The following is a 21330-nucleotide window of genomic DNA, read 5'->3' as shown; positions in this document are numbered from 1 at the left end:
TTTGGGCCAATAATTATTCATCTATTCTAAAGTGTGTTGCAAGTATCATTATGTATACAACTGGAACAATTTCAAAGGGACCCTGCACAGAATTGTAAATATTCTGCTTATCAAGCAACTCATCTGCTATGGGAGGAAACAGCAAAGAGTGTATCTGAGTTAGAAGTTCACATTTCCTATAAGAGTGTGTCCTCTAAAGAGATTTTTATCATTCAGTTACAACATGAATGCTGTTGTGCTGTTTCTTCCTTTTTTTGTTTTTGTTTTTTTAGTTGTTTTGATTTCTTTTCTCTGATGTCACTCAGAATATGCATAATGAACCCAAGAAATCTTATATTGCTACTCTAGTACTGTCTATTGAATTTGGATCCTGCTAATTCCCGTGTATTTCTGAAAAGAACCTGATCATATCGATATAAACAAGTAATGACTCATCTGAGATGCAGGAAACAATTCTGAAAACATAAGTACACTTTTAAAGCACACTGAAGATGTTCTTAGAGCAGCTAAGATTTCAAGAGCTTCTATGTGTAAAAATGAGAGCAGCAGCTAGAATTGAAGTAATCACGAGTCAAGACTGTTTCTGACTAATGAGAAGCACCAAATGATGCCAACTTTATAAGTGTCTGAAAGAATAATTCTGCACAAATGGTCAACAGTAAGAGCCCAGACACGTCCAAGAATGAGTTTTTTATAGGATCTACCAATGTGAACTTGTTGTGCATATTAAAAGGCAGCATAAAAATCTCCAAATAATGAAGCACAGTATGAGACCACAAACATTACATGAAACCCTCAAGTGTCTATCTGGATTTTGGGGAGTAAAACTCTGTGTAGAATGTCATATAAACGATGTTACAGAAAATAAAAATAAAGCCTGCAACTGCTATGGGTAATGATGGAGAAAAACTGTTGTTTCTTTTGAACTTGCAGAGTAGTAGTGGAACAATTAAATTAAAAACTGTGGTCTTCTTCAGGGGCGAAGGATATTATTCAAAAAGCTGAGGAAAGTTGGGATTTTATTTTTCTTCTCCTTCCAAAATCAGCAGTTAGTTCACTTTCAAAAGACCAAAGAAAAAAGGTGAATTGTTTGTCATTTGAAAGTGAGTTGTAGCCGACCCTGAATCCCTGGAGTTGACGTTTCTGGCACTTGCCATAGGCATGTTGGCCAAATAATTCCTTCCAGGCAGAGCCCAGTTTCGCCTTGGCAGAAGCACCATATGGCAATGGGTGTCTTTGAGATATAAAGCCTCTTCAAACACAACTGAAGTGCTGCCATTGCCCCTCTCCTTTTAAGGTGGTGTAGCATATGCTATCCTGACTAGCTGATTAGCACTACTTAAGAGCTAAATAGCAAAAGGACGACCCAGAGGGTCAGATTTTACCCTTCTCTTTGGACTGGAATATCCCACAGAGGAAGGCAAAATGCAAATAGTCTTATACATAAAGGATGTGAAGAGATAGTATGTTTCATCTCAAAATGATTCCCTACTTTATTTCTCAAAACGCAACCTTTGATAAGTTACAACCCACTGTACTTGATCCACATGTTTTCTGAGCAAAATATATATTGGCTGGGGACCATGATTTATTTATTTGGTCGGTGGAAAATAGCCTGGAGTGTCACACAGTCATTCTACATTAGAAAGACGCGATTTTATCTCACTCTTTTCTTTACATGAGAATGGAAAAAAAGGTAGTTGAGTCTTCTTTATGCAAAGTGAACTATATTGAGTGTAACAACATTGTAAAATGATGTGCTTTGTGAAGTCTTGAATATGGTGCATCTTTTGTGTTTTGTTTCTGATTGTTTGCTGCATACAAAAGGATAATTCATTAGGCCAATTCTCCAAATAATCTCAAAGTGACATGAATTCCTTTGCAGGGTGAATGTCTGTAGCAAGTAATCCATGGAAAACAGACAGGCACCTCTTGTCATTCTGGGGCTCTAATCCACTGCCTGGAGCATGAAAATGTTCAGGATAACAAGTATGGGGATGACCAAACATTATTTTTGGATTTTGTTTTCTTAACAGTGTTGTTGATCAATAGAATTGCTGAATCTGTCAGATACAATGCCACGGGATTCATGAATTAAGCTTAGGAAGCAGAAGAATTTTTAAAAGAGGAGAGGGGAAAAGCTCCTTCTTTTCCACTGGCTTGTGTATGTTAAGGAATGAAAGCAGCAATGCCAGAACTCTCTCTTTTGCTTTACCATAGCACCAAGCCCTGTTCTGCATGAGCCTTTACATTTTAATTAGAACCATACTGACACCCGCATTTGCGACTATGAACTTCAGCTTCAAAGTTAGGAATATTTCCTAGGCACTGACTTATTAGCTAGGTTTGAGCACACAAAATAGATGTTGTGTTCTGTAAAATTCAGACTGTAGAGCGATCACCTTCGGTGGAATCGGACAATTGATTCTTAACTCATAGAAAAAAAAGGAAGGAAGAAATGTCACCTAGATGCTGCAGACACCACAACAGAGTTCTTCTTATGGAAAAGTGGTGAGCAAAAAAACCCAAAAAACAACAACAAAAAAAACCCAACAACAAAAACAGAGGTCACTCCTCTTTTATGGTGGCAGTGTTTTGTAAAGGTCGATTTACAACTTTCCTGTCCTTATTGCGTTAGGAATGCAATGCATGATACGTATCAGTAGAAGACACTACTTTTCAGATTGCATGTTGAATTGACATTCAGCTCAGAGTACAAAATTTAATTAACCGTCACTCACTGGAAAGAGTTGTTGAGATGTGTGGGAGGGGAGAGTTTCAGTTTGCTTACATGTTTGTATTTACAGCTCTCTAACATTTAGAAGACCTTTGGGGATTTTGTATGTCCTTGAGTTTAAACAAACAAACAAAACTCTTTATTTGCTTTTATTGCATAAAAATATAAGGTTAAAATAATCAGAAATTGGAAGGCTTGGAACACAGAGAATCCTTGCTTCAGAGAATCCTCCAATGTAATTTATAAGTCCCTCTAGACCTGTGCATGTCTTGAACTGACTGTTGGAGTGGGCTTTGTGAGGAATTTCTTCTGCGGAACCGGAGTAGTGCGGGAGGTGGAGAGGGTGGGAGGGTTGGAGCAACGTTCCCTAACAAGGCTTTGAAAGCTTCAGTGGTAAAGTTATGCTGATGGAAGACTTCGTTACTTGTTTCTAGCTGGGAGCGACCCAAAGAGGATTATGTTATGGGCAGGAGATGTTATTTATGTGGGTAGCAACACTGTGGTTTGCATTGTACTGCTGTTTTTTCAAGGGGGACGAACACCTTTTAATTAGAAGCGTAAAATGAAATATTAACAATAAAAAAAAAAAGAAAGAAAACCTGGAAGACGACATAAAATACCTCGTGAAATTTATAGCTCCGTGCTTTTCCCAAGCTCGCTGGAGGTTTCTGCTCCCTCCTCTCATCTCCGCCGCGATGTTTTTTTTTTTGTTTGGTTTTTTTTTTTTTTTTTTTTTCTTCTCTCTCTGCATGTGTGCTGTGACAGCAGGGAAGGAGGGTGGGGGGGGGGAAGCGGGGGGGGGGGGGTCGAGCTTCCCTGCGATCCCATTGTCAGCCGCTCCCGGGAGCGCGGGGAGAACCGGTGTCCCCCGCGCCTCTCCCTCCATGTGCGCGGGGAGCGCCGGGCTGCCTCGGCGCCGCGCCCGCCCCTCCCGCCCGGGACCCGCCCGCCGCGCGGGGAGCGGGGCGCCCGCCAGCCCCGGCCCGGCCCGGCCCCGGCCCCGGCCCCTGCCCCCGGCCCGCGCCGCCGCCCGCCCGCCCGCCGCCCGCATCATGCCGCCCCCCCGCCCGCACGCCACTCGCGCCCGGGGGCTGCCTCCTTTTCCGGCCCGCGGCGTGCGCGTGAGAGGGGCTTGAAGTTACCCCGGAGGCGGCGGAGGAGAGGAGCGGGGCCGGGGCGGCTGTTGGCGGCGGCGGGGCGCGGCGGGGCGCGGAGCCCACCCCCATCACCTGTTACCTCCGCTCCCCAGGTTGCCTGAAGTTCCCCGGCGGCGCCCGGCAGGACAGGGAGCGCCGCGGCTCCGGCTCGCAGGGACCCTACAGTGGCTGCTGCAGCATGGGCTGGCTCAGGGGGATTGCCTTGCTTTCCTTGGGAGTATTACTAGCAGGAAGAGTGAACTGCCAGCATGTGAAGAATAACGTGCCAAGGCTCAAATTATCCTATAAAGGTAAGTCTGTTGTTCTCTCTTATTCTCGGATTCCCGCTCCTCCTTGCCCCGTCGCCTCTCCACCCCTCCCGGCTTTCCCCTTATCTCTGGAAGGGGAAACTGGTGTGCGGAGAAATTTCTGAGAAAACACTTAAAAGCCACTCTGTGCTCCGGTACCCCGCAGTTCGAGCACAGACAAAGAGTTAGTTGCGATTGCAGACAGGGACTTGGGATCGTGCTGATCCACGAAGAGTGTTTTCTGCCTTGTGCTATTCCGTCGGACTTTACTCTTTAAAAGGATGAGTCTGGCCGCCCCGCTCATCCCTCCTGTTCCGGGCACGGTACAAGATCTCTTTCAGACAGCGTGGAATAGATGAAGCTTTATATTTTCCCTTTTTTAGGCATGAAGTGGTTAATTTTCAAGTCATGAATATTCAGTTTGTACAAATCTGACAATCAGATGCCTAACATAAGCAGTAGATGGTGGGTTTGCCAAGAAACTATAAACTGAAAGGAGCAGATCAGTCCAGAACGTGGGGAAAGGACTGTTAAGCACTGGAAAGCACTGCCTGTGGATGTTGAGTGCACTGCGATTTATTTGATCTGAGGTTGCGTTTGGTGTAGTCTGATGCATTTCATTAAAGATCACAGGGAAGGTGTAACTGAAGAAAGAGCTCTGAGATTACGTTTATGTGGAAATTGTGTAATACCGCTCACGCTGCAATTGTCAGTAATTAACTTTTGTACCATATTGCTAGTATTAAGAAACGGCTCTGGAGTAGGCAGGTTCTTTCCTTCATCAGAGTGGTTCCTCTGTAAATACGTTTCTGTGCGAATGCAGAAAATCTGGAGAATATGTAACTGGGAAAGAAGATTGAAATGTATGAGCTGCGGAGCATTATTATTAAGAAAGGTGTGTTTGTGTGTGTGCATTTCTCTCTGTAGAGCTGCCTTCTCCTAATTCTCAGATTATTGGAGGCTGGGAGAAAGAGCAGCAGCTCTGATTCTGAGGATAGGGAGGAAAAGTAATACACTACAGTGGAAAAAAGAGAACATGTGTGTGCACGCCTGGTCAGAGATGTCAATCCCAGTTTATAGTATAGTGGCAATACATCTCTTGCCAGTAGAAACACATTTTTCTATTTTCTTTTTTTTTTTTTTTGCATGCTGTAATTTTGGGGGGGGGGGGGGGGAGTCCACTCTGATATGAGGCAGATGTCATTTTAACACTCTAGATTAAAAAATGAAATAAAATAAAATAAAAATATATTAACACCTGCAAAACTTGGATGCATTGTATACCATAAATACACGTGCAGGATTTTTTTTAAAGAATACACATATGCATATTGGTGTGTGTTTAAACTTGAAAGGATTTATGTGAAAAGAAGAGTTAGAGTGGTTCAGAATGTTAGTTTAGTTTTCATATGAGAAGCCATTTCTATTTTAAACAAAATTGAATATTATGAGTACTGTAGACTGAAGAAAGCTTCTGCCATACTCCATGTCAAGCAAAAATCATTAAAAACCTCTTAATTGCTTCCAAATTCTCACAATCATGTTTAAACTCAGATTAGTCCATAGAAGCATTAATCCTATAAAAATATCCTGTAAAGGGTTTTAATGGCTAATTAATTATTGTTTATTATTTTTCACCCTTTTAAAGTTTACTGATGGCTCTCAAGTCTGCTCCCCCCCCACTTGAACTGGCTAACCTTACAGAAACTATCCCAAAGGAAGGCACAATCTGGTTGGCAGTGGGGTTTTTTTGTTTTGTTTTTATTCCAATGCTACTGTATCCATATGCACTTTAGCAACATTTTGCTACTCCGCTGATTGATCGTTTTCCAGTTCAAGTCTTGCTGGGTGCAAGGGTTTAATTCTCATTTTCTAAGTATATGAGACATAACATTTTGATATAAACTCAAGTCCTATATGCACGCAACAGGAAACAGAAAGGAGCATTGACACTGTTTTTGTAACTGCTGGGTCACTGTAAAAAGATAATGAGTTCAAATGCTGAGCAACCCTGCTTCCTTTCTAGCAAAGAAAGTAAGCACATGTTTAATGCAAAGCAAGTTAAAGTAAAGCCTGAAGACTTACAGGAATTCACACTCTAGCCTTTGATTCGTACGTGTACTTAATCACATATTTGACTTAAAACATGTGTAACCCTAAAAATCAAATGAGACCACTCACGTGCTTAACGTTAAGTACCAGTGTAAATGCTTGGCCAGGTCAAGAGGAGTGTGTTGCATGTGCTGCTGCATTGATCCCTCAGAATAGGGATATCATTATTAGTCAGGGGAAACTAAGCCTTATCAGCTGGTGCTTTTCAAGACAAATATTCCTTCCAGCCTAGTGCACAGATAAATGTTAACACTTTGGCTAGGAACAGCTCGGAGAGCTGTAGGTATGGAAAATATGTCTTTCAGGGACGTGCTGAATACCTTACATGCTAATATGCATCTCTCAGGGTATACCTCACTGCCGCGTGGTGCTACATGATTTATCTCTATTCAAACTCCTTGCCATTAGGATAAGAAGCTCCCCAGTCACTGATCAGCTCTGCCTCTCTTCAAAGAGCTGTGGTTGAGTAAAATAAGACTTAAAATATTAAAAAGAATATGTGGGGTGAAAAGAATGACCCAAGTGACTTTTATTTTCTGTGACTATCATTGTACTGTAACATGCATGCTTGTATTTTTTTTCCTAAGCAAATACCTTAGGGCTAATTGTCAGTGCTTTACTTCAAAAGAGAAGCAAGGATGCACTTCTTGTTTTTCTCGACTGCTGGTTGTCAAACATGGTTAAAAAGCTCAGACATTTGCTTTAAAAGTTAGTGAAATGAGTCATGAAGGGTTAAAGCCCTGCCAACCCTGATTTCCTATGGTCACTTGTTTTCAAAGGTCCACATTAGCTCTGCCATTTCCCAGGTTGCTGGACAGAAGTTTCAGTGAACTCCCATATTTGCTTCCTCTTAACTTCTTGTCACTCAGTCTTGCAGCAGATTTAGAAGCATCCTATAGGGCACTCTGCCGATAGGAAGAGGAAGGGAAGGTGTAACAGTGCATTTATTAAGGCCACATCTGTGGCCTGAAGAGGTTCTTTCTGTTTATTGTAAAACAGAACTCTGGCTATTGGGTTTATATCACCTTTGAGGTGTATTAAAGGAAGGAAATTTGAAGAGAGCACTGGAGTAATTGCTGACAAGCTCAGATCTGTGGAGAAACTCCGGTAGCACCAGGGTTTTGCTTCGTGCATTTTAAAGTTTCTAAGTATTTTCCTTTCAGTGCATGGATTGAGAAGTTTTTACACAGGTGATACCTATCTCCTTATTTTATTCAAAGAGAATTAATATGTTTAATGGCCTGATGCAAAGTTTACTGAAGTCCGTTAGTTCTGGATCATATATAGTAAAAAAAAAATACATCTATAAAACTGAAAGCTCAGCTGAGCCACTCAACCTCAGAGTTCCTTTATGTGTGTCCTTCAAAGATTTTGTGTCTTTATTATAGAGTAACAAAAAAACGTTATTGTTGATATGCCAAATGTAAAGGAAAAAAATGAGATGGCTTTTGTTGTTGCTTTTTCTTTTTTTAAATTGTATTGGTTTGGCTCTCAACATGGCTGTAAGTCTTTACGTTGTGTCACCAGGTCACAGACTGTGTTCCAGAAAGTTCTATGGAGCAGGGGGTTATCAGAAAGATGGTGACCAAGTTGAGTGCACAAAGTTTGAAACAATAAATATGGCTTTAACTCCAGAGGGATTTTTTTTTGCATCCTTTATTGTTTCTTATTTTCTTTTGCTGTCCTCTACATGGGGGGAGGTAACGTCACAAGCAGAGACAGAACTATTGATGGTGACACTTAAATATAAACATATAAGCTCAAAGAAAAAGTTTCCATTAACAGTTATTTGACTTATGAATTTTTCCTAAAGCAGCCCCAATTTTGTCTCCACATGAGTAAAACTTGTGAACCCAACTTTCTTAAATCCATCTGTTGCATCCTATTTTTTTCTGTTGAAAATTACTAAATGCTGTAAGTATGTTTTGTAAGAGTACATGTGTGGTTCTTCTTTGTTATTGTTGCTCAATTGGATACATATTACTTGAGAACAAATAAGTGGAAAAGCATTGCTCACAGATTTAGCTCTATTACTCTCTGGATCCATTTCAAGTCATATTAAAAATAAGTGTTTCGTTTAAAATTGGAGTGATAGTAAGAACTACTCCGTCCTTGATGTACAGTTGATTTACAATTTTATCTGATGGATTTTTATATGGATGAAATCATGGCCCCAGCGAGAGAAATGGCAAAGCTTCTGTCTGAGTCAATCAGTGCAGCACATTGTGACGAGGGAGGAATGACACCGCTCTGAATTACCTGTATGTATGCTAGAGTAAATGTGATACTTGGTTTATAGGTTATTGACCTAGTTGGGTTTTAGCTGATGACCTGCTGGTAGGTTTGATTGTAGTTTTTCCTTTCAATCAAACTCTATAAATCACAATTCAGTAACTCCACAAATAAGGGAAAAGCAGTGTGAGAAGGACAAGGGAGAGTAACCTCAGCCAATACAGGCTCTCTTGAGCTGGAACAGCTACATAAGTTTGTCTTAGATTTCAAAGTATCTCTTTAAAATGTCTTACGCTTAAATTCAGAGGTAAAAGCCTCTCTAACATGCTTGAAAAGGAGAAGGGCAGCCTAGATTTGGAAAGAAGACTGGAAAGAACGGCAAGCAGGTGACACTGCCAGGCTCATCACAGGCTCAGCTTCCACCACTCCTGCACAGGGTTTCTGCATGGCCTGGCACTCTGTGTCCTCACCATTATCTCAGTGCAGGCTGGAGGCAATGAAGACCTCAGATGCAGCTATAAATTTGTCTGTCTTCTATTATTTTTTTTTCTTTCTCCATAAATGTTGAATACTTCAGAGAAGCTCTTTGTGTTGCTCTACCTTGCCTTGCTTGAGTGGGGTCTTTATGGGACATAGAAACTGTTTGGAGAGACCGTAGAACAATCCAAATGCATCTTGCTCGTGTCTGTTGCATCCCACAGGCTGAATGGAGGGAGAAGCTGATAAAGAAAATGCCTAAGCTCAGATCTTGCCTATATACGGAAATTTTCAGCTTACTAATTAGGGCCTGAAACACACAGAGTAATTGGAACAAGAAGGGTGAAAACCTAGCCCAACATTTCATTTTGCATTTCCAGCTTTCCCATTTAATTCCAGTGGAAAAAGTGGTTTCTGAATTACAGAGCCTTCCTTTTCTGAGAAGATGAAGTTCTCCATAATTATTTGTGCTGTAAGGATTGAAAATGACTGAACTATTCGTGGCAGGTGCTGTACTGGCAACAGTGGAAAGTCTGCTCTTTAGCTGTGTACAAGGTGTGCAGCACTCACCCCTGCTGTTTATTACAGCAGCTTTAAAACTCCCCTAGCAAACATTTTAAACATCTATAGTTTGATTGAGTTCAACGGACCTGCTGATACATAAAGTCTTCCTAAAAAACTGCTTCTGTGCTTGAAGTCTTCCTAATCAGGACTGAAATATCTGTTTGCTTCTTTTTTTTTTTTTTTTCTATATGTACTTATTCCATAAAACTTAGCAGTATTTAAAATAAGAAACCCAGTATTTGCAGGATGTTAAAATGTAAATGGATTATTTATGATAATCGCTCCTGAACTGCATCTATATAGATGGAAAACACTTACATGGAGCTCCATTCAAGAAGAAACCACTAAATGATTTGTATTTTCAGTTCTTTTTTTTTTTGCTTAGATGTGTGTTTCAGGTTTTATTTACTGCACTGCTATACTCTGACCCTTTTAATATGATTTTAGTTTGACTAATCACTGGTTCAGAGTACAACTTTTAATGCCTAGAGCTAGTATTAGGGAGACATCATGTTGTTTACTCTTGGACCACATGATTTTTCTGTTAACACTCACATCTGGAAGATTGAAATGGAAACACAGGTAGTACAGAGTTGTTCCAATATTTTGAACATTTTCTATATCAGTTGAAGCCTGTTTTGACCCTGAAGGAAAGTCAGGTCTTCACCTGGGGCAATGCCTGAGTGATGGAGAGGAAAACAAATCTTTATAAGTGGTGTCAATAGTTGTGATATTTTCCAGTTGTTTGAAAGCTAAAAAGGATAAAACTGTCTTCAGGCTCCCACACATTCATTTTTTAAGGAAATATGTGGGGTAGATCCCATCAGTTCTATGTCAAAATTTTAAATGGAAGTTCTGTAGCTCATCCTGATGCACTTGTTAATTAAGTTTACATGTGAAAGTTGCTGCTGGTGTTGTGCTGGGGCTGGTGGGCGATTCAGCAAATTCCTTCCCTTGCAGGATTAAAGCTCCCTTCAGGAATGTCTGCAAGTTCACGGTCCTCCCACATAAAGCCTTCATATAGGTTAGCTGCTCTCTTGCAGTAACAGCTGTGGATGTTGAGAATAACTGCGGGGATCTTAACATTTACTTGACTTTTCCTATTTTTTCCAAGCAGGACAGTGCCCCAGTGCACAAGAGAAAGGGATGGCCACAGCTGTTGAGAGCATCAAAAATCTTAAGAGTGCTGTAGCCTTTCTCCTGCGCAGTAGGAGTTCTCTGCAGTATCTTTCTCTCTTTTTGACTGACTATGTCAGTCACATTAAGCTCTTGTTACTGTCAATGGGAGGAAAGGGGAACCTCCAGAGAGCTAATCCTGGGCTAGGCACGCTGAATGAGGCTTTAAGGGTGCCCATCATTCTTCAGTGACTGGAAAGGAAATTAAGCTCCTTGTTCATTCATTTAGATTTTTTCTTACTGAGAGGATATCAAAAGAAGGTACCAATTAGATGCTGTAGAAGAATTTAGGTTGTGTCTTGATCTCAAAACAACCAAATTTGAGAATGTGTCTCTTGTCTAAATGAGCATTTTAAGCTGTGTAAAAATCTAACTCTCAAAACCTATGTACGCCCTCAGTCTCTGATCTGGAGGTCACCTGCGATTCAATCTAAATTTGCATCAAACCTTCAGTCACAGTGAGAAAAATAGAGTACTACTAAATTCTTCATTGTTCTTAAAACAATTCCCTAACTTACATTTCCCATGTCTCTCCTCCTTAATAAGCTTGTTCCAAATCCAGTGACACATGCTGCAAGTGACTGTCTGGGGCTGCAGAGCTTTACTAATTTAATAGCTTAATCATTTGGAGCTTTCAATAAGCTGTCCCCTGACCAGCCCTATTACTTTCTGAAGGCTTCTAATCTTTAAATAAAAAATATTTTCAAGACTCAATTTTGTATAGATGCTTTGTATGTAAATATGCAAATGTGCATGTACAATCTAAAGGACAGGTGCCTGGACGCTTAGTCTTCCCTTTCTCAGTTGACCTATTTCATTAGAGAGTGCAGGATGAAACCTAATTTAGGTTCATTTCTAAAAATTCTAAGTTTCACTAACACTTTTGGGGATTCTTTTCTCACCTTGGTGATTGCAAATTCTCCTTGAGCTAGACTCATTTACAGAAATCTATGCAATGCGTGTGCATTACTTTGTGTCACATCTAGTTTTCATCCTTTGCTGCTTGATAGCCAAACATGGGAAAGTCAGAAGTTTTTGCCATTCTTCTAATGTTTTAAAATTGTTTGACACATGTTGGGCTGCTTGCTTATCTCTCCAGCTGAATGTTGCAGAAACTTTAGAAGTGAGCAGTCAAATAAAATTCTCGTCTCTTGTAAATATTTTTGTGCGAAGTTGGATCTTGAGGGGAACAATTCGAGGAATGAAGTAGTTATTTGCTTTCATCTAACTTGTACAAGGAGGAAAAAGAAAATTCTCCTTTACTCTCCACTCTAATGAAGCAAAGCTCATGTTGGTTCTGACGGCCCCTCTTGGCTCCTTTTGAAATTCCAGCCTTGTGTGAGAAAAGGACACAAAAAAAGCTCTGTGAGATAATTTAAAGGATTTAGAGCTGCCTTTCAAGGGGGAGGGGTTGGTGGCCTTTTCTAGAGGCAACAGAGGATAAATACAGCTCACAAGCATCCAAAAGAGCTGCAGAGTGCAGGATGCAGCTTTCATCAGCAGCTGACACCGGAATAGCTATCCTTTGCTACACACAGATCTGACACCTGGCACGGAACTGAGTGGGTCTCTTTAAGATGAAGGGAAGATTCGGAGGTGTTAATATTAGTTTTACTTCCTTTATGGATTTCCCAGTGCAACTTTACTACTTTTTCATAAACATATAGTCTAAAATGGCTCTGACTCCTGGTAGAGCTCTTTTTCTCAAAGCACAACCAAATTCATATCAGCAATGATGAGTGTGGATCTGTAATACCTGTAGGTTAACTTGGTCTCATCCCCATCATGCAAGGCATTTTATACATCTTTGTTCTGCTAAGCCTGTATGATAGGCAAAACATTCTTTCAGTTAATGGGAAGGACAGCAGAAATATCTTTTTGGGGATAACAGCAAGAAAATTTTATCTTCCAGATTACTTTCTTCCTTATCTTCCCCAAGGATACAGCAAATGAACAGTCACATCAAGACATCTTTCTCCAACAGCAATGAAAATGAATGAATTCATGAATTGCATAATCAGGAAATCATTTTATTTCTCAATTGCTGCTCTCCCAAAATGTGTCAGAGTCCATTAACTGAGAGCAAATGTAAATTCAGATGTACAAGAAGGCAGGATAACATTTAAAAGAGCTTTTGTTGGCATTTATCTGAAATGTCCTACACATTAACAAGACAGTATTTGCAGGATGTTGGTTGAGCTGTTATCAGTATGGTAACTCTTCCCCCACATTGTTGTACAAAATATGTATGCATATCGTCATACATAATGTAATCACAATAACTGACCTCGAAGAAATGGGCAAACAAGATTTCATCTCAAGAGAAAAGATTTAGGAATTCATTAAATTTGAAAGAACATTCCCTATAGCTCTTCTTAAAGGAATGTTTTGAAAGTAAAAATAAGAATGTTGAAAATTTTGTTTTTCTCTGCAGTCTGGAGTATAGAAAACAAAATTTGCATAAATTTATCATTCTAACTTTTCAGATTTTTGCAGACTCTTTTTTTCCATCTGTGATGTTTTACTGCGTACAGGGAACAGTAGTCTAGTACGTTTTTTACTTCCTTTTCTGGCAGTTCTTTTCAATTTTGTGTCTTTCATCATTCTTCTAACACCCATTGCAACTCTTCAGTGGACAACAGTCATGCAAACCAGGGAAGTTTTTTTTTAGCCTCACCCACAAGTGGAAGTTGGAGGTTAACGGAAACCCAACATCATGGCTGAAGGTGCACAGGAAATCAGTACTATAATGGAAATGAAAGAAAACACCATAAATGTGAAATCCTATTAATTCTTTGTCTCTTCTCTGTCAGCTTCTCCACCTGCAGAGTTATATTAAGTTATCTCGTGAGGAATTGCTCAAGGTCAGAGAATTGCTGTGCTTATTCAGCACTGTATACACTGTCAGAATAATCTCATTACTGTATATCTTCCAAGTTCAGTCAGAACTTAGTTTTGATCAACATACAAAGACCTTACAGGTATATGAAAGTAATTACAACAATTATATTCACGGCTCTATCTGTAACATGAAACACATGCCTATTGTCCAGAAAACCCATATAAATTAATGCAATTTAGATATTTCAGATGATTCTATATAGGAGCACTTCACAATATTTTTGGAGTCTCTACCTTTATTTCACAGTAAACACGCTGTGAAGGTGATTGAAGATAGCTTCATCTGAAAAGAAGGAGCCTTTATGTTTAGTCTTTGTAATTCTGTCTACCAAAAGTATGTGAGAGCTTGCAAAAACCTGGCCTGGTTCTCTAAGTTTAAACTAGACCTCTCCTTTTCACTTTTGTAACCATAGCAGATAATCAACTTTAAAAACAAAGGGAGAGTAAGGTAATGCTTTGCGTGTGTGTATGTGTGTGTGTGTGTGTGTGAGTGATTATCGGACAAAACTAGAAACCTTTAGACACTTCTCTTTCCACTCAGTCTGAATATATCTTAACAGAGGTGTTTAATACTCCTCTGCCCTTACATGCATACGTTCTTACCAAGAGCTTCTGGACTCTAAACTTCTATTTCTTTCTATACAGAGCCCTTTTTTTCACTCTCCATGCCCCATATGCTTTCCAGCTATCTCCAGGAGGAGTGAACCCCTTCTGTGTCACTAGGGAAATATTTGGTAATCAGCTCAGTCAGATATAATTGCCTGTCATTTGTGACTCCCTCAATGGAAAACTATAGTCTTAACAGCCATAGTTCAAACCTCATAATGAGGATTAACTGATATAATAAATTCAGAAAGGGAATTATGCATCTCTATAAGATTCCTAAAATAAGTAAGAGATCACCTGTTCCCCCTATCATCCTGGCCCATGTGAAGATAAAATTGGTTGTTTGTATATTCCAAATATCTTTTATGTGGTATGTAAATATTACCTTCAGTGAACTAACACAAGGAATTTCATTGCTTTGCTTTTATGCTTTCTCATGCCACTTACATGATGTCATGGTTGCTTTGAATGACATTCTTCTTCCACAATAAAATACTAATTTTCATGCTATTAATTAAGAAATACAGAAGAGAGACATATATGAATGAGACAAAATTCTGTAATTTGACTTGTTAGACTAAAATTTCTTATCAAAGCATTTTTTTGTGTTGGTTTTGCTGATGCTAGAAAAGCTAAGTTCAATTCCTGAGACTGTCAAACAGATCATCAGAAACAAAAAAAAAAAAAGATTCAGTTTACAGAAGTAAAAAACTTAAACATTTTCCTTCTCAATATCAAATCTCATGTGTACTATTAATCTATATTAGAAATGTTAAGCTATCAGCAATTATCCTTGTGTAAATCAAATATAACTTCATTAAATGATTGTGTCTGCTGTGGTGCAAGAGAGAAGGGAATTAGACCACTGATACTGTTAATTGACATTGCTCCAAAAAGAATGAGGACAAGGCAGCAAAGCACCTTCTATTTTTTAACATAATTTGCATAGCTGAGACTACAAGCAGGTTTTTAAAGGACATTTCTCATAATTGCCATTCTCTTAGAACCTTTTTGTGTCAGTGTGTAGGAATACAACAAATGCTGAATTTTGTTTCACTGTAGGTTTGCCACCATTACTATGCATACAAACTATTTTACCTTATGCCAGACATATGGTAGTGATCAATGTATGTAAATTGTATGAGGAGAAGTAAAATATGACTTTTTAGGCTAGGAAGCATGTACTTGTTTCTGGTTATAAGACTGGAACCACACCAGAAAAGGAGACTTTAAGTCTTAAAACAAATTTTCTTTGAAAATAAGAGCTAGTGAGTGGGAAGAACAGCAGTAATTTTTGATAATTGACACAGAAGGATAGTATTGTCCTGAGCATAGCAACTCAGACTGTTTGAAAATCAGGATTTAGTAGAGAATTGCTTGCATGTGCCAGCCAAATGATGAGATTTGGTGTGAAAAGATGAAGAGATGAACTGTTCTGGGACCACTTCTTAAGTCAGTCGATACTGTGGGCAAGTGCTCAGCAGCACAACTCAAGTTTTCCCTAAGTTAATGTTTAGCAGAAAGGTATCTTCTGTTCACTTTCATCCCTAAATATCATGCTGATGCATCCATCATATAGTAAATTCAACCTTCTCTGAAGAATTACGTTTTCCTGAGGGACTGAGTAGTTTTGTTGGATTACTGATGAAGAAAAAAACAATAGCTTAAGTCAGCTCTGCCTTTCAAATACTTCTCAAAATTACTCTCTCTCTGTCCATCCTTGAGAAATTGGTGTTAATATTGTGACCAAAATGCATTCACTTTGTACTCAGGATTTTCTATTCCATTGCAAGAAAGAGTTTTTTGTTCACTTTTGTGTTGTTGTTTTTCTTTTCTTTTCTTTTCTTTTCTTTTCTTTTCTTTTCTTTTCTTTTCTTTTCTTTTCTTTTCTTTTCTTTTCTTTTCTTTTCTTTTCTTTTCTTTTCTTTTCTTTTCTTCTCTTCCCTTCCCTTCCCTTCCCTTCCCTTCCCTTCCCTTCCCTTCCCTTCCCTTCCCTTCCCTTCCCTTCCCTTCCCTTCCCTTCCCTTCCCTTCCCTTCCCTTCCCTTCCCTTCCCTTCCCTTCCCTTCCCTTCCCTTCCCTTCCCTTCCCTTCCCTTCCCTTCCCTTCCCTTCCCTTCCCTTCCCTTCCCTTCCCTTCCCTTCCCTTCCCTTCCCTTCCCTTCCCTTCCCTTCCCTTCCCTTCCCTTCCCTTCCCTTCCCTTCCCTTCCCTTCCCTTCCCTTCCCTTCCCTTCCCTTCCCTTCCCTTCTTCCATATTCAGTATTGCAGCATAAGAAACTAATCTAGAGTCTGACAGGCCTTTATTCTAAGGTATTGTCCTATTCTTCAATCTGAGCTGAAAAATGGACAGATCCCTGGGTTTCATAAATTTGCTGAGAAGCTGTCAAAGCTCTTATTTGCATGTGAATGGTCAGCCCAGATAGGAAGAGAGATATGTAAATAATTCTGCAGCTAGCTCCTGACAAAGATCATTGCATTTCAAAGTGCTGTGAAAAGCGGCACCATAAAACTTTAACTTATTCACAGGTATGGAAACTCCCATGCTTTAAATAGATTTATTGTAATAGTGACCATTTGGGGAAAAGTGAATCTTACAAAGCAACATAAAGTCTTCCACAACTGTATGTTTTCTGCTGCTTTTAATATAAAAAAATAAAATAAAAGTATATAAGCTTAAAGAGCCACCTTCTCTTCCCCCACAAAGGAAAAAAGAATAAAAAAAGAAAAGAAAGAACAAAAAAAGAACAAGATCTAAGAGGTAAGCAGATGTAGGACTTCACTGAAGAGCCAGTGTGGAAGGAGTGGAAGAATCATAAAGGATATAAGTATTATTTGAATCGTGTCAGTCAGTATCTGACTCAAGAGCCATTCAAAGTAATCATTACTTGAATCTGGTTTACAAACCACTCAGCATTTCACTATTCTCCACTGTTGAACTTCAGTGTGTTTAACTAGGTAGTGTAGCTGGATGGTTTAGTTTAATGCTAAATGTATCCTCAAAAGGTACACTTCATGCATGCAGAAGAGCAAAATAAATGAAAATAAACAGTAGGAGAATGAGGAACATGGAGTAAAATAAAAGTCTTAATAGGCTCCGTGCCAGACAGCTTTCTATGTGTTTTATAGTACTTCGTGTCTGCTTAGAACTGGCATGTGTATATATGGAGAGAGAAAGATTTACTAAGCCTTTCATGCCTGAAACAGCTCCAAAAACTGTGATTAGGCAGGCACAAAGACTAGAAAATGTTTCCAAAGTAAAGTTCACCTCAGAAGGCGATGTGAATTATGTACCTACCTACCTGTTAATCATGAGATAACGTGGGACTGTTCTGTAGTTTACCTAGCAGTAATCATTTTCCTTGATATTACTTTGTAGATTCCATCTACTTCCCTCAAAATACCATGATGTATTTTATCCAAGCTCCATAATTCCATAAATAGCTCGTGTCACTCTGGTACTCATTTGTAGCACACATTCTGTGCACTAATTTGATCTGGTTAAATTGTGCTGAAAAGGATTCACAGAGATGAAGTTAAATGCAGTTTCATTCACTGAATTTAGAAAGAGCAATTATTCAAAATCACAATAATATTCCTCTAATCAAATGCGGTTTCTTGAGTTTACCGGCAGATTAAAAATGAAAATAACTGATCTCACAAACTCCTACTCACACAAGAAGTTCCATTGATTTTAATATACATGGCACTGTGGCATGAAGTGCCCTTTTGGGAAGCTATATACATTCTTTTTTCTCATGTAGAATAACAATCCAGAAAACAAACAAACAAACAAAATAAACAAGCAGTTATTCAAAACACTTGAAATTGTGCTTTGCCCAGTTAATGGGAAGAAATGAGGCAAACACTATTCAAGATGTTGTTCTGTTTCCAAATTAAATAGTTTTTATCTAGTAACAATCTCCCTTGATTCTGCTTATTCCACAGATCAGAGTGCTCTAAAATACCACAAGAAGAGCACTCTTTGCCTTGTTGTATTTTGGAGCATCCTCATGTCCAGCAGGACAGAAAAATGTCAAGCGAGGTCTCCACAGCAACGCTGGCTCAGTCTGGTGGATCTTAGAGTCATTTTTGGGATGTTTTAATGCCAATTAATTAATTTTTTTTAAATGTCAAAGCAAGTTTAAACTGAGTTTGTGAGCAATGGAGTACATTGTATCTTATTTTATCCCAATTTTACCCTCTAAAGGTCTTTCAATTCAAATATTCTATGTAGAATTCTGTCTGTGTGCATAACATAGAGCACAAATTAGACACAAGTCAACCTTGAAGCTGTTCCACTGATTTTAGCACAGTAACTTTAGATAAGTAATACTTAGTCTTGCAATAGATTTTCCGTAATGAAATAGTTCTGTTTCAATAACCATTCCCATATCTTTCTCAAAAGATCACAGCCTCATGGAAACTTGTCTGTTACTGAAGCATTGCTTACTCACTATAACTATAGCTTGAGGCACTTTGAGTGAAAAATTGCTTCTGCTGGCTTCTCACATGAGCTCATCTGAGAGGGCCCAAGAGTTCTTCTCCACAGAGGGAGACTCCAGAGCTGCTTTCCTGCTACTCTAAATATCTGCTAACCCTAGCAGATGGGGGAGGAATCACTGCTCCTTTTCAAACACCGGTCTGACATGGTGGGTCCTCCAGCATGGCTATGTGCTCCCTCACTGCAGACATCCTGCTAGAGGTCTCTTGGAACATTTCACAAAACAGCAAGAGAAATCTCAGCCTCTCAGATGTATCAGATGTTTTTTTACATGGAGGGTATAGTGGCAAAGCACTAGAACAGATTGCCCAGAGATATGGTGGATGCCCCATCCCTGGAGACTTTCAAGGCGAGGCTGGATCAGGTCCTGGGTAACCTGTTCTAGCTGTGCATGTCCCTGTTCACTGCAGGGGAGTTGGACTAGATGACTTTTAAAGGCCCCTTCTAACTCTAATAATTCAGTGATTCTATAATTCTAAGATTCTGTGATTCTATCCGCTTATGGAGACATTTCTATTATCTGAAAATTTATTCTGACCTTTTAAGAAAATGCAGAAAGTCTCAAATGCAGTAGAGGGTAGTGGAACAACAGATTTTTCATGTTTTATAATAGATATATGTTTAAAGAAGGACATAAAAATAATGTTTTCTATTAAAAATATGAGTGGAAACCATTTGTGGCATAAAATCCAATAAAAACAACATTTACTAATCTCTGGTGAAGGTGGTTATGGAGTCTTTCACTAGGCTGGAACGGGACATCAGTTTCATTAGGGTTATTACTTAAACTGTGTTAAAAATCAGTACAACCTACAGAGTCTTTCCTTAGTAAATAGATACGTGCTGCCACGGAACAGAAGTATCCTAACACTAGTTGTTCTGGCTGATATTAGAAGGTAGAAAATGCATTATATAGTAACATATACACAAAAGATTCATATCTGTCAAGGAGACCACTTACTGTAAGAAAGTCTACAATCCTGTTCACTTGACAAATAGAGGTTGTGCAGGCATCAGACATTTGTGTAACATTGCCAGCCAGCAGCAGGGTATGCGGAGTATAAGTGTAACATGAGATTCTCCTTCATTTGCCTTTCTGTACTGAAATCAGATGTTTGCTCCCACTCAACTGTTCTGATGGGGTATGGGGCATGTCTGAGCTCAGCCTCTCCCTCTGCAGAGCTGAACTAAGGGAAAAAAACTTTCTAAAGCTTCTGAATTCTGAGAGCGTCCTTAGGTGCATGTATGCATTTACCTACATAACATACACAAACATAAAGGTATTTACATAACTATGCTTGGACCAGATCAATAAATAGTGCAAAATTACACCACACCCTGCTGCAAGTTATTTTTAGCACTTCCTTAATGTAAATTCAACATGAGGTTTCAAAATAATGAATGATGTGTTTCAGTGAATATAAAAGTTTTCATTGCGTAGTAGATGATTTAAGCATGAAAGGTCTTGCATTCCTAAAGCTGCTAGAGAATGTGGGTGGGAGGTAGATCTTTTCTCCTATGCTCATACCAGGAAACAGAGAGTGAATTAGTACTTGCCATGAAGTTTCATCAAGACAGTGTTAACATAACTGGAAGATACATGTCTATGTTGTGGAGAGTGACAACTTGATTACTGTAAAAATATGCTCTGAAAGCCAGGACATTGGCTTTAGTATTTATAAAGGGTGTTAGCAGTGCTGGTATTGAAACTCCCTGATCGTGAGCCTTCTGCATCAATCAGTGAGGCTGGATATAAAGGAGATCACATGTTACCAAAAAAATAGAATAAAAATTCTTCAGGTAAAAATTACAACTTGAGAGCTATCAGGAACTATGTCTTCTGCTCTCATCTTCTTTCTTTAATCATCCATAGCTGGTCACCAATAGTCACTGCATGAAACTGGCTTTTGGTCTGGCTGGGTATTACTGTACTTTTGTTACATCTCCAAGAGGAGCCTAGAAATTTCTCCACCAGTGTCAGGATTTATATACAGTTCTATCTCCAGGAACAAGATGATCCCCAGATATACCTGCTAAGGAATAGCAGAACTCAGCCAGTAAGAAATGAGATGACCATAAAGAAAGATTGTTTCTTTTCTTGCAATCACCCTGTGTTTTGAACTGGAAGTGGAGTGGAATTCTATCCTTACATGCATTAAAAAATAAATAACAGAGCTGTTTCTAACAAAAACATTACTCATGCTAGTATCATAGCCTTAACTTTACATTTATTGGCATAAAGGCTAACTTATAAAGCTGTGTGGATGTTTGCCATATGCAAATCCGTCCATCCATAAATCAGTGTTCAGACTGGAGACTGCACAGCTGAAGTGACTGTAATGGTAAATGAAACCTTTCACCACCAGGTCAAATGCAGTTCAGCATATGTGGTAAATGAAAAGCACTATCATTCAGGAATTGATTTGTGGCGTGTGTGAAATGAGTGAGCGACCAGTTCATGCTGCTTTCATTCACCACCACAACTGGCACTCCAGGTTTGAACTGGCACGTTAAGAACTGAGCTGCAACAGCGAAGTGCTGAAGCAACCTGGCTGATGGTTGCTCTCTCTAAGTCATGCA

The 21330-nt window shown here is 39.3% G+C and overlaps 1 protein-coding gene across 1 annotated transcript in view; it reads left to right on the top strand.

Annotated features, from left to right (window-relative positions):
* The first annotated feature begins 4009 nt into the window (after positions 1 to 4009).
* Positions 4010 to 21330, top strand: part of SEMA3A (semaphorin 3A) — a 174304-nt gene continuing 156983 nt past the window's right edge. The window contains exon 1 of the mRNA XM_065743708.1: positions 4010 to 4184. Coding sequence (XP_065599780.1) covers positions 4073 to 4184 — 112 coding nt within the window. The 5' untranslated portion in view covers positions 4010 to 4072. The remainder of the gene's footprint in view (positions 4185 to 21330) is intronic.

The sequence above is a fragment of the Cyrtonyx montezumae genome, unplaced genomic scaffold (assembly GCF_038088225.1).
Source record: "Cyrtonyx montezumae isolate F1298 unplaced genomic scaffold, pur_monq_1.0 scaffold_3, whole genome shotgun sequence".
In the NCBI taxonomy this organism is placed as follows: domain Eukaryota; kingdom Metazoa; phylum Chordata; class Aves; order Galliformes; family Odontophoridae; genus Cyrtonyx; species Cyrtonyx montezumae.
Note: the sequence above shows the minus strand (reverse complement) of the source record. Positions and strands in the feature narration are given on the sequence as shown.